General features: G+C 36.1%; 2 protein-coding genes across 2 annotated transcripts; one reads left to right on the forward strand and one right to left on the reverse strand.

Annotated features, from left to right (window-relative positions):
- Positions 1-1,920: 1,920 nt before the first annotated feature.
- On the forward strand, positions 1,921-3,889 carry LOC131686094 (abl interactor 2). The gene is made up of 4 exons (XM_058970242.1): positions 1,921-2,037; positions 2,176-2,298; positions 2,495-3,279; positions 3,336-3,889. Exons 2-4 carry the CDS (start codon positions 2,183-2,185, stop codon positions 3,743-3,745), a joined length of 1,311 nt encoding a protein of 436 aa, XP_058826225.1. The 5' UTR covers positions 1,921-2,037; positions 2,176-2,182; the 3' UTR covers positions 3,746-3,889.
- Positions 3,851-14,151, reverse strand: LOC131686087 (kinesin-like protein KIF19). The gene is made up of 11 exons (XM_058970229.1): positions 13,734-14,151; positions 13,492-13,617; positions 12,933-13,082; positions 12,234-12,476; positions 7,075-7,155; positions 5,990-6,884; positions 5,789-5,937; positions 5,468-5,551; positions 4,922-5,051; positions 4,713-4,863; positions 3,851-4,180 (listed from the first exon to the last, which is right to left on the reverse strand). The coding sequence occupies exons 2-11, from the start codon at positions 13,573-13,575 to the stop codon at positions 3,991-3,993; spliced, it is 2,157 nt and encodes a 718-aa protein (XP_058826212.1). The 5' UTR covers positions 13,576-13,617; positions 13,734-14,151; the 3' UTR covers positions 3,851-3,990.
- Positions 14,152-14,211: the final 60 nt, after the last annotated feature.

Consider the following 14,211-nt stretch of genomic DNA (forward strand, 5'->3'; position numbering starts at 1 on the left):
AAAGTCGTTTTTTATTACTTACATCGATAAATCTGATTTTCGTGATTGCAACAATGTGCAAACTCAGGAAACGTGAAAATAATATTAAAATTTAAAATAAAGAAATATGTTGAGAGTCTGGATTTGACACTATAGGAAGGATTTGACATATCGAATTAGCACGGCAAATAAGGCCTACCAGAAAAAGTTAGGGCATGTTTTCTCGGTTTTCTCGGAGGGTTGTTTTTATTTGACATAAACACCATCGATTGCATATAGTTTTTTTTTCATTTTGGGTGTTGTCCTGATAGGCCAGATGTAAACAACCGCAGTTTTCCTATGTATGGTTGCCAAGTTTACATAAGATTTATTTTAAAAAACAAAAAAATCGTTTTTACGTATAACAACGAATATTTTTTTTGAAATAATGTTATATTATGTATATTGGACCTAAAATTTATCGAATGGAACGGAAAACTATATATAGCTTAATTACCCAATTGGTTTTCTTATGGCGATTATCTTGAACCTGAAACTGAGTCAGGTTCTAACCCCAACCGCTGTCAATTCATACATTTTGACAGCAGTTGGGGTTAGGAACTGACTCAGTTTCGCCTCAAACGAAAACCACATTAAAAAATGTAAACACACCGTTCGTCCGGAATTTTCATTCAAAGTAAATTTTGACAGTTGGCTTTTACGCCGTAATCATACCCAGTAAAGTTCAGCCGGAAATGAACTGGAATTCTGGCTCGTTTCAGTTCGTATTCCGGCTCCAGTGACACAACCGATTTTAGCTAGAACTGGGCATCGAAAAACAGATGCACAGTTTATAGAGAACAGTTGCGCAAAAAGTGAAGTAAAAAAAATCTACCTATCGAGCACAATTTGAATCCATCTCTGCAGCAAAGCTGGATTCTAATTTTGCTCGATGTCGTGATTTTTCTTTTTCGGCTGGTCAGCCATTTTATTTTTCAAAATTTATGATCGGTTTTACAAATCACGTCCGTGCGCCGACAAATTATTTTCCGAAAGAAAGAAATTATATTCCATAGCCTACTTTTTCTAATGAATCGTTTTTCCGTTCATCCCGTTATTCTCATTCTTTCCCTCTCACCAAGCTCTCTCCTATTCCCAATCCGGCCATACACTCTCATTTTGACACCCACTTCCATTGCAACCTGCCTAACACAAAAGTACCGTTTACGAAGATGATCTCACACATGGCTATTCGGGGCGCAGCGACCAAACAGTTGACTACACTCATTGAAAACAGAGTCAATTCGAGATTCGCATAACGCTGCATACGCAATGTGCAAACATACACATGCAGTATATTGATTTGTAATATTATCTGTATAGTGGATCTTGCACGATAAGTACACTCGATTTACTGACGCAATTTCTAGCAGCACGTCAAACTTATTTGAATGCATATCGCCAATCTTAAATTTTCATTACATCATCAATATTTTTTTCAATAGTATTGTCAAATGTATTAATCGTGTAAGGACCGCTTACGATACGTAGAGGTAAACGAGTAGTCGATTGTGATTAGGTTCCTTGGCGCGACTTGTATTTATGGACTCTGATAAAGGGTTCTCAATATCCAAACTGTCATAATTTTTTTTTTGTTATTAATTTTTGAGTCGCGATGTAATCGCTTCGTTTAGCTTGTATTTTTTTTTATTTTTATTGCTGCTGAATAATCTAAGGTAAGTATAATATAAAGCAAGTCTTTAGTAATCATTTTCTTTTCTAGGATTACCTACCACACTCGATAGGTAGACTTTTTTTGGCTTCACTCTCTGCACACTGTTTGCGTACCTTTCTGAGGCCTTTTGTGTCGATGCATTAAAGAATGACGTTCACCCTCATCTGTTCAATACCTCACATTGGCATATGACGTAAACGATCGTTTTGACGTTTATTCTCCTACACTCATAAACGTAATGATAACTCCCACCTTATATTAACATCTAGTTGTGCCCAATGCCCATTTTAATAAAAGTTATTGAAAGTAGTGACAGACTCAGTTGACGAAATATCCAGCAATTGGTAAATAATAATTAATTATCGTTACCAGTAGTCGTAGAAAATGTCAACATTTAATTCCAATATCCACTGATAATCAATAACGAGTGCAGACAGTGAAGAAATTAACTATTGCTGACTATTTCACTTTCATATTTTCAGAGAGAAAATGGACGATTTAATTACTCTTATTCGCACCGAAATTCCGGAAGGAAGGCAAAACCTCCTAGAAAGTTATACAAATCTTGAACGTGTAGCTGAGTACTGCGAAGATACTTACTACAGGTGGGTAAATGATCTTACGAAACAGTAATACGGGCTTTAGCAATATGGGTGGGGTAATCAGTGCATTTAATTGAAAACTATTGGTTTGCTTTATGCATGTATTGTTAATTTGTAATACCTTATTCTAATTGGACCGATAGATAACCTTCCTTTAAATTTAATTTCTTAATTCCCATTCAATTAATATTAATTGTAGGTCTGATAACAAAAAAGTTTCTCTTGAGGAGACGAAAAATTACACAACGCAGTCTTTAGCTAGTGTGGCCTATCAAATCAACACACTGGCATATAATTTTTTGCAGCTGATGGATCTTCAAGCCACTCAGATGGCCGAGATGGAGTCTCAGATGAATCATATATCCCAAACGGTGATGATTCATAAAGAAAAGGTAGCTCGACGCGAAATCGGCGTATTGACTGCCAACAAAGTAAGTACGAGACAGTACAAGATCGTGGCACCACTGAATCCGGAAAAGCCTATCAAATATGTACGCAAGCCTATCGACTATAGCCTGTTGGACGATATTGGTCATGGTATAGCACTAACCAATAACAGTCAGAAAAAGCATCGTGTATCAAGCCAAGGGTCGATCCAGTCACTATCAGCTAACATTTCGGTAGGCCCTCCGCCAACCACGAAACCTCCAACGCCACCACAAATGACTCGTAGTGCTGGACATACTGGTACACTTGGAAAAAGCACAAACAATACAGGAACGTTGGGAAAGTCCTCGCGAGAATATCGTACGCCACCTGTGGTAGTACCTCCCCAAGTCCCATCACATTATGCTCCGAATTTCCCGGTAGGGCATCCCAGAAGATCTGGTGGTGAACGTGGACCTGGTTACAGTGCTCTCCCAATGCCAATGCCACCAAGTCAGATTGCAATGCATCATCCACCACAAGTTAGTATGGTGCATCCGATGCCACCTTCTACTATTCAACATCAGTCGACATTTGATGAACGCAACAGTATGCCACGTTAGTATGTTTATGCTTCGTTCAATTCTTAATACTAACTAATTTCTTTGTTATAGCGCCACCATCTCCATTGACGGTAACTCATGAAATGCCTGACCATAGTCACATTGGAATGCATACACTCAGTCGAAACATGCCGCGTCCCGGTTCGCAGTCACCACCTTTGCCTCCCCCACCGCCTCCAGAAGAATCGGATCATGCTGATTTTGGAAGGCCGAGAAACACTCAAAGTCTTGTTGCTCCGATTGTTCCAGAGGATCAAAATTTACCGGGATGGGTTCCAAAGAACTACATTGAAAAAGTAGTCGCCATCTATGATTATTACGCTGATAAGGATGACGAACTAAGCTTCCAAGAGAGTTCAGTACTGTACGTACTGAAGAAAAACGATGATGGCTGGTGGGAAGGTGTTATGGATGGTGTTACCGGTTTGTTCCCCGGTAATTACGTAGAACCATGCGTATAAAATCAAAATGTTTAACGAAAACCAATGCGAATAGAACCTTATACTCAAAAGATAAACAACTATTGGTATTTATTAGTGTACTATTGCAAAATTATCGTTTTTCTATTCAACTGCATTTATCGCCTTTGAATTTACAAATTAATCCAATAAACTCATTATCATTGCAGGATATTTAATAAATAAAGTATTTATTGCTTCTCTTATGTGCAAACATTTTGAAACTAGACGGTTATTCAGCATAGTTTTCAATCATCACTTGATGTGCTTTGAGTACTTCCGTAGCTGCTACGCAAGCGATCGATAGACGGAAGTTTCGGACCCACCGGTGGTCCCATTACGCGATCTGGATTGATGACATTTCCCTCTGCATCGATTGGTGGTAGCGGTGACGGGGACCATTCCGAACCGGAACTTGAGCTGCCTGGCGAGGTGATGCTGAAAACATTTGTAGAACATACAATTATTTCTATACTAATGATACGTGCAGAAATTGTTTCTTGAATTTCTTTTGGTCGATCGCCGACATTGTGTAGGAGTCCAAAGGGCTTGCATATACCACGTAGACTCAAAACCTTTGGACAATTTCTATACTCGTACTCACTGTAAATACTGTTAATTCACAAGTTAGCACGTTCTCATAATCGCTTTCTAGTTGAACTATTGATCATTGTTTAAATCTCATATCAAGTTTACTTGGAAATCAAACTGACAATTAGAGATATGCATACATGCATTTAGACTTCCAACATTTCCATTGGATAGTTTCTGATATGTCAAACGTTCCGACCAGTGAATTAAATTTGTTATTTGAACAGGGTTGATATCTCATTTCCAAACTAAACTGAACAGTTTTAAATCATAATAGCATTGAAACAACGTGTAAATTTACAATGTCGTCCTCCCATAAGGGCCAATAAAAAGTAAATTTTTAACAGCGTTTACCCTGGCGTATCACACACATACGTACCCACGATCCTTGTGATAAATCGAAGGCAATTTGCTATCGCTGTATTCATAACCTGCCGTCTTTCGTCCACTAGTATATGTGCTTGCGTGTATCTCCTGTTGATACAGTGCATATAGCTCCCGTAACTCATCTGGAAGTTCAACATTCCCATCTAAAATAAATTCATTTTAAGGCTTATTTCAAGGTACATAAAAAATCTCTAAACTCACTTTCAATTATTCTTCTTTGGGTGCTGATGATATCTTCGCATAATCTTCTCTGACGCTCAGCTCGCAACAACTGTAGATCGCGACGCCTGAGTTCTGCTTGTCTAGCTAAGCGCTCTGCTTGTAGAGAAACCTTGATAATAGAAAAAAAATCCTGAAATTGTAACATGGACTACCTTCTAAGGTAAAGTGGCCAAATGTTTTCGGAATAAATTCGGGAAGTTTCCAAGAAACCTATAAAAGATGTATGTTTGCTAGATAGTTGTTCAACTTTTGTTAGACTGAAAAAACATCGCAAAAATCTATGAACTGACTCATGCTATTAGTCGATACGGATATCATTGGAATTAAGAACTACCTTGCACGTTTCACATATTATTTGGGGATAAAGTAGCACGACACAAAACCCTTCATGATTTTTGTACAATAATTGTGTTCCTGAGGTATTTTGGGAGAATCATCGTGCTGGACAAGTCCTTTTAATCCGGAACTGACCCGACTAAACCGGAACGTCTGGTCACTTTATTCTAAAGGAATATAAAAACAAACCTTATCTGCTTCTAACTCGTGCACTCTGCACAATAATGATAATAGTTCGCGTTCTTCGTCGCTACTTATTCGTTCCGGAAGTTCCTTAGCGTAGCATTGTTGTGTAATGTTTTTAATGTAAATATGTTATTTCATGAAATGAGAATAAAAAAACTTTAAAGGTTAACGGACTCAAATATTGATAATAACGTTTTTAATAGCATCTACCAAAAAATAAGTAAATTTAAAAAAGCTACTATTTAATTAAATTACATTCATTTCAAAATTTCAACATAAGAAGTCAATATAACAACAAATAATAAGAAACGATTTTGCACTTACATCTTCCAAAGCTACTCCCTTCTTTCGACATTCCTCTAAATCGTGTTCCGTCGCTAGTCTTATTTCGCGATATCGTTTCACTTCTTTCTCTATGGCTGACAATTCACTCCAGGCCGAGCGTAAAGCAGAATTACCCTCCGAATCCGAATCTAGGAAACAATCTAATGTAAACTACGACGTTTAATTATCATCATTTTTCACCTTCATCAGCATCCATTCGATCATACAACTTGCCCTGTCGACTCTGCCAATGTGATATGACCATGTGCTGCCTTTCCGCGTCCAATTCCAGCCCTAATAAATGACTATCTGCTTCCAATAGCCTACGTCTTAATCTCATTTGCAGCTTAAATGTATGAACGATTTGTTCTCTCAGATATTTCAATTCCACTTTTTTTATTTGATCCTCGGATGAATTATCGTCAATCATCGGTGCCTGTTGTTGCTTCTGAGCAGCTCCACTTCGTGGTCGATCAGATAACATTTTATCCCTCAACCGACTAACTTCTTCCCGTAATTCAGAAACCAGTGTCTGATAGTGTGCCATCGGTAATTCTCGATGTTCCTCCAAAATTGTAGGATTTTGCAACCGTGTAGTGATATGATTTGCTCGATCAGCGTAGACCAATGTATTCTTAGTCTCATCGCGATGTTTTGCATCCGGAGCTACATGAGCTATCATAACAGTTTTACAGCGACCACTAAGGGCTTCCTTAAGTAAACGTGTCAATTTGGAATCTCTATAGTTCACATATCTTGCTCCACCAGCCAGAGCGTTAATGCAATTTCCTAGTGCCAGCAAACTACGATTAATATGAGCTCCCTCTTGAAGACGTTTGCCTCGATTCTTGGTTTTCCGTGCTCGCTCTGAACCAGCCAAATCTGTTAGAAATAGACGCCCTTGTTTGATACCGATAGAAGTTTGGTTTAAAACCGTAATGCCAAGCAGGGCATGACTTCGAGATGAAGTTTGATTAGCTGCAGTCGGTTCCACGGTACGAGCCTTGTTCCCTTTTACTAACAATTGTATAATTTCCTGTTTTGAGGTAGTTGATATCTCCGACAAACCAGTCACTGATTGGTTTCCTTTGTTATCCTGTGAATAGTATAGGATTTCGTACTGTCTTATTAAAATTATCATTGATCTTCACCAAGGTATACAGCTCTGTGCGTTGGTGTTGCTTTTTCGAATAGAAGTGGCAAAGAAAACACAATAAGTGACTTTCTATTCGAAGATGCAGTGAACCATTCCGGTGGTAATCAAGGAAAAACAGCAGAAGACTTACCTCACGTAATTCTAGAGGACCACCTGGATTCAGAAGGTCTCGGATGAGTTCATTATAAATTTCCAGGTATGACATGGTTATCTGAACATTATGGAGTAAAACAGGAAAACAGGTTTATTAAACTATCTTGGAATAGTTCAAAATAATGTGCATGTGGAAGGTTAAAATTGATCGTTATCTTGTTTATTGATATATTTTCAAGAAAAAATGGTGATGTTCAACCCGTAAATGATTTTGGAAATATCCGTTTGGCGGTTTCTCCATTGCTGATATCATGATTTGTTATATGTACAAGCATAATTATAAAAAGTTCGTGTCAACCTATGAAACTGAATCGATTGACAGGATTATTCAATTTATAGAACATAGAAGCAAATTTCAAAAAAAAATCAAAAAGGCTTACGAGAAAACTTCGATGTAGGGGCGTCATTGTGTAGTTTCTAAGATTCCCAACTCCGCATATTTTTGACCAGATTATTCGACTTAGAAAAACACGAGCGAACATCGTTAAAGTTTTAAATTCTATATTTATCAGCACAAAAAAAAATCCAGTCGCGGACCGCGGTAATGTAAAACCAGTTCATCGAAAAACCAAAACAGTCAGGTATGATGCCAAGTTTTTGCTACCTATAATTATGTTAAAAAAGAGAATAACTTTGTGTCTATTTATTCCAACTCCTGATTACTGATTAGTACAGGTAAATTTTACAGTACAGAATGTTTGTCGTTGGTCAACGATATGAGCAAAAATTCATCCAAAAGAGCATTTGTTCAGTGGACAAAGATATAGTATACGCCATAAAAGGGGGAAACTTCCCACGATCTGTGCTCTGGGATCTGCTGTCTTTGTTATTATAGAAATATCCAATTATCGCATTTTTAATGAGATACTCTTTACCAAGGCTGCAAATTTTCAACAGGTTGTTTTGAACTTGAAGGAAGAACAAATCTCAAATCATGACCTACTATGTTCAATTCGCAGTTGTTCTTTTGCATCATTCTTTCAAACAGCCGAGCTGCTCAATCATTTTCCATTCCTTTTCAATTTCATTGACCCTACTCTGAACATACTTTTTACTGTTCATGTAAGCTTGAAAACGCAAAACATGTCAAAATTTAACCTAAACTGGCCTCTGCAGAGCAGATGACAACTTTGGTTGGTAAATGAAAATAACATCAATTTGAAATGAAGACCTACGGTTTAGTCATGAAAATCCCACTAACTAGAAAGTGAATGATTAAGGGAGGCTATGAATTTGAATCATTGTTGGGGTAAAAAAGAAAATTTGCATCACTGCTCTTTACTATTCTCAAAATAGATACAACTTCCAGGTTATCAAAAATGGTGATCAGATAAGGAGTCAGTCTAGGGCGAATAACCAAATAAGTTAGAGCCCCAATAGACAATAATAATAATAGTAAGGAGTAAGTCTACATCGACATTTTTGAAGAACCACGTTCTATCATAGATTCAATCCCATTACGACAGATATCAGCATGTCATTTAATGATATGTTAGAACACAACAGTGACTCAGAAAATGAAATTTTTAAGCAAAGCGTATTTCAAGAATTCGTTGAGGACTGAAGAAACTAAAAATATGGAATTGTGAAGGTTAATTTAAAACATACAACTAAAACATGCCAAATAAACAGGTTAAATCTCTAAACACCGCTTTTGTCATCACTATTCCTGATAGATTCGCTTCTTTATGGGTCGGGAAGATTTTTTATTTATATTATGTACATTGTACAAAGAATGTTGACCTAGCGTGTAAATTAATTATCTTCTACGCATCTATGTTTATGTGATATGTATTATGCACATCTACGATGTAGAGAATCGAAACTATTTTAGTTAAAGGATTGCGTGCTGTTTAATGTAATAATCGATTTTCTTTTTTCTTTCGTGACTAGCACTCTAAGCACCAACACGTCACTGAAGCTAAGCCTTCAATCTGAGTTCGTTTTGATGACATCTTAATATACTCTTTTGTGAGGGCATTGGACTTGATGTACAAATTGCTGATACGGTTTATTACGTGCAATATTTCCCTTGAACTTTTCATGCCATGAGTTTTAATTACCTTGTCATGTAACGTGTACTTAATATAGAGTAACCTAACCGTTAAAGAAAGTTGTGCTAAAGTCGTTTAATGCCAACGCGTAGCACTTCTAGAAACCACATCAGCGCCATTAATCCGTTGTCAACACTTAGCGGTTACTGGCGCAGTTATTCTATTTCTGTTTCGATAAGCAAAATATGACCAATTTATTAGGAAACTTAATATTTAATTACAGTGCCATAAGCTAAAATGAAGGAAGGAAAACAAATTGTTCCCACAAAACTTTTGAAACTAACTTTAAATTCACTAATGCTTTTTGTTGTTTGTATGTCTTTCAACTCCATACAATACTTAAAATAGAGTTTTTCTTCCTGTTAATATTAATAATTAAGCAGTATGGGTTTATCAAAGATCGGCAAAAACTTGAATCAAACAAGAATCGACCTCGAACGTTCGTGATCAATAAAAAGCAATTAATGCTGTCGTCGAGCAATTCGATAAACGTAGTAAACTTTTATTGCACGCGATGCACAAAATGAGAAGTTTCTGCAAGAAACTTGCTTCTAAGTGATGGCATCCGGCAGAACGATAAAATGACATCCAATGGTGTAAACTATTGAGAGAATGGTGTGAAACTATAATGGCAACAACGTTTAAAAACACCAGTACACACATAATCAAGGAGTACCAGTACGGTTTTTTATCCGATTTACACTTCTACGTTGTTTTCTGTCATCAACAAGCAAGGAATTTACAGGAGAACATACGAAATTGCCGACCTTTAATATGAAATAAAAGTAACACGGCAAAAATGAACATTTTTTTTATTTGGGTTGTCAAATATTATTTTCTGGGCAAATTAATTATGAATGTCCTATGGACATGATCAATAACAATTTAAGAGCATTATAGCAGCATGATGAACATGAAAACGAAAAATTTATTAGTAGCTAGAATTCTGTATTTAAAACAAGAAATAGTTTTATTTATTTATGCAAGTCGATTTATTTGAAACACTTAACCTAAATATTAATTAGGCTCGATAACATGATTGACGCGTTGAAAGGAATTGCAACCATAGAATTAAAAAATATATAATAGGAGGAATAATTTATGATACCACTATGTCGTTTTTGCATGAAAAAGTTCATTCTGTTATGCACAATGTAATTTCTTCTTTTGCAATACATATTGCAATGTCAACTCGGTTCTAGCCTGTGAAACAGCATTGGTTGCGGTCCAGCAATATTAATGATTGAAACCGATAATAAATGATTTTTCGCATTTCAGCTCATTGAATTTGTACCAATCGTTTAGGTGGAAATTAAATTATGTCATATCAAACTAATTCGTGGTCGTGATGTGTATTTAGCTATTTAATTCCTTGTGCTAACCATGGGAGCAAAACGCTACATTTCTCCAACACCAGTTTGATTATTTCTTCATTTTAACCTCTATGAAATGTATCAGATTTGAAGCCGTGTTTTGCTCCCCATTAACAAAACAAACAATTAGTTACCTTTCATTCAGCTCTGTTTAATACTGCGTTGTGTCCACATAATAATAATTTATATATATGATTGTTAAAATAAACAAAAAGACATATTTGATTTTCATTCGAACAACAATGTTACCCCACCAGAATAAAAGAAAACGTCGAAAATGAGATATAATTGGAAATATTGCTTAAGCATCAACATATAGTTATATATTGAAGAATTCTTTGTTTTTGCCATTGTTAATGACTAATGAAGCATTGCTCAGTTATAAAAGAATAATATTTTTCAATGTTCTATAATCTCATCATGGTTGAAACACTGATTTCTTATTAAAAATTAAACGAAAAAAGTTCTTTTGTTTACTGAAAAACAATAAGAACGTTATTTAATCATCGAAAGCATATTTCACTATCTGCCTCTCGTTTCTTCTGTAGTAAATTTTATGCATTGGACATAGTCTATCTACTCAATGAATGCTTATTAGAAATATATGCTAGAAAGTTCATAAAAATCACAGCAGATTATAAAGGCGGAAATAGACGCATATGCACACGTAGCTTTAATTTATTGCTAATATCTTGGCGGAAAAATCGACGAGAACAATATATGATTAATAGAAAACTGAATACTTTTTTAAATATTGCCCCATATTTTTAAATCCCACTAAAAGGTTTTTCTGTGTAAAACTTACGCTGGTAACAATATTAGAGGAGACTAATGGGGTTTTCGATTGATTGACGCCGGTGTAGTGGAGTGCACTGGTTTTGCACCATTTTTGCACTTTCTAGCAGAAGTGCAAAAAACTGGGTATGTTCCATTGGCACTTCTGCTAGAAAGTGCAAAACCAGTGCACTCCACAACACCAGTGCACATTAATCGAAAATCCTATAAGTGGACTTACCTGCGTTTGTAGTAAATAAAAGCATTCAATACAACAAACAACACAGACCAAGACACAGACTCAAAATTCATAATATTCCGCATAACTTTGACTTTTTCAAGTTTTTCCCATTTGGGACCATTCATAAATTACGTAACGCTTTTAGGGAGAGGAGGGAGTACGGCAAGTTGTGACATAGGGGGGAGGGGGAGTAAGCTAGTTCATTACGTAACAGGTTTTTACTGAACAAAATTTTTGTTCGAGGAATTTGTTACATAAATGGGGGGAGGGGTGTAGAAAAATTTATGACAATTTGTTACATGGAGTGAGGGGAGTCAATCTTGGGCAATTTTTGCATTACGTAATTTATGAATGGTCTCTTTGTTATTCGAGTAAATGACCAAATAAACAAATCAATCACCATTTTATTATTGACCTTTTGCTATGGCACCCTCTAATTCCACCAACACTATGGAGAATCAGTAAGATGTATATCGGTCAAATGGAATCCAAACATCTCTCTCTAAAAAATCAGCAAATCGATAGTACACGGGCTAAATGTAATCTTGCTTAGCAAACAGCCTCCCACGAATCTTATTGTCAACAACCTAACGGATCCCGATCCTTATTCGACTCGATTGAAATGTTACATCTTGCATTCCAAAGTCTTGCGGAGTGTTTGATTCATATTGTTTCGCCATTATTCTCAACTTACCTTGAAGTTATCCGGATTTTCTGAGCTTTCGATGAACTTGAATATATCAGCCACTGCTTTGATCATTAGCCCATCCTCTTGCGTTTTTGCTTCATCATATGATGAACTAGACTTCTTTGGACTTTGGCCTAGCATAGTGTGAGTTTTTCCGGACTCGGTTGCCCCATACGCAAACACTGCCGCGTTGTATCCATTTAAAACGTCCTGCACGAGAGGTGCTGTTGTTGTTTTGTACACCTCTTCCTGGATAAGGTAGAAAAAAGAGCCGAAAATATCGATTTTCTTGACTCGATCTAGCCTAACTTAACTTTTAAACTAGCAATATTTTCTTTTTGTATACAGAGAATGTAAAATAAATCAGCAAAGACTACCTTGAAGTCTGATTATGTAAATTATATTTTTTTTTCAATTGTCGGCTAATATTATTTTTTGAATTGAATAAAATGTATTTAAAAATGCATGTTAATTTTTATTTCATAAAAACAAACATCAGAAGTAAAAATATTTTTTTTTCAAGTATTTTTTGTCGCTTGAATTGATTTTTTTTTGTTTCAAATGTGGAAAACGCACTAGGAGAGTGCATTTTTATGTAGAATTATTATAGTTTTAAACTAATCTATGGCAGACTTAAAATAAGAAGATTAAGGAGTCTAATTTAGATTATTAATATTGGCCTTGACGTGAACAGAAGGGACATACTTGACTGGATGTTTCGCCAAATACGTAATCATAATTATATTTTTTTGGTTTATTTCGATTGCCCTCGTCGAAGAGCAGTGACCGATGGGAAAGAACCTGCACACAGTTGGACTCGTTGCCATCGCTCAAAGGACGTATTCGTACAGCGACCTAGTTCAGGGGTGAAACATGGGAAAAAGGTTGATACTAAATTAGCATAAACGATTTCTGAAACCTACTTCTTTGCTGGTCTATAGAGATGCTCATTTCAATAATAAAGGTACATGTTTAGCACTACATACATGTTTGACCGAATTGCATACTGCATGTGTTCTAATCTAAAATCGATTAATTTTGGAACATGTTTCACTAAGAAAATTGGATGTATCGGTATTAACAATTATGTGTACTAGTGAAAAACCGCCATAATGTTGCATTAAATTCAAAAAATGTATGGAGGTGCTTATACAATTCATATTCATGATTTTTAATTATTTCTCTTAATTTATACCCGCAGAATTTACTAAGGAAATGAACATTTCCAAGAGCTATCAAATTTCAAATATATTAATCCACTCACCACCAAGCGCTCGTCGGTGTGCGTATTTGTTAAGGAAGAGTTGCTACCGGAACTACTAGGTATATTGTTAGTTTGGGATGCCATTTTGATGTAACTTTAAATCTTCTTATTCTAAGGTACGCTATCCTGTAAAAATCATTATAGTTAAATTTTTTCAATTCCAATCCGTTTATTTCTGCAGAATTTTGCATCTGCATTATCCTTGGTTTAATATTCACGGGATGCTTTCCGCTGAACTATACCTGCAATGCAACTTCTTTAGTGCTTTTATCACGCTGACTGGATAAAATTTTCACAAAAAACGAGTCTCATAAGCTAAAAAAAGGTAACACGCAATCTCTACTGGTACGTATGTAGAACTGTGCACAATTTCACTAGTAACGTATTTGCAGGGATTCAATAATAGCGGACCAAACCATTTTAACCAGCACTACTTTGATACACTAGACCACTACCGACTCTGAACACTTCTCGCCAAGGACTAAACTAGGTGTTCAACTTTTCCAGCATTTATTTTCATCGTTTCCATGTTTTCCTGTTCGTGCACACTTCAAATATTAACGTACGGCAGTAGAATAGACCTCGGAAAAGCGGTAAGAGCCAAGTTAGTAATGTGAATAGTACCAATCCAGGATTGACGATGACTCTCCAGCAGGTGTGCAAATACTGATTCTACCTTTTATGCTCCGTGGCGGTTGTATCCTTCCTAAGGCAAACACT

The sequence above is a fragment of the Topomyia yanbarensis genome, chromosome 2 (assembly GCF_030247195.1).
Source record: "Topomyia yanbarensis strain Yona2022 chromosome 2, ASM3024719v1, whole genome shotgun sequence".
Taxonomy (NCBI): domain Eukaryota; kingdom Metazoa; phylum Arthropoda; class Insecta; order Diptera; family Culicidae; genus Topomyia; species Topomyia yanbarensis.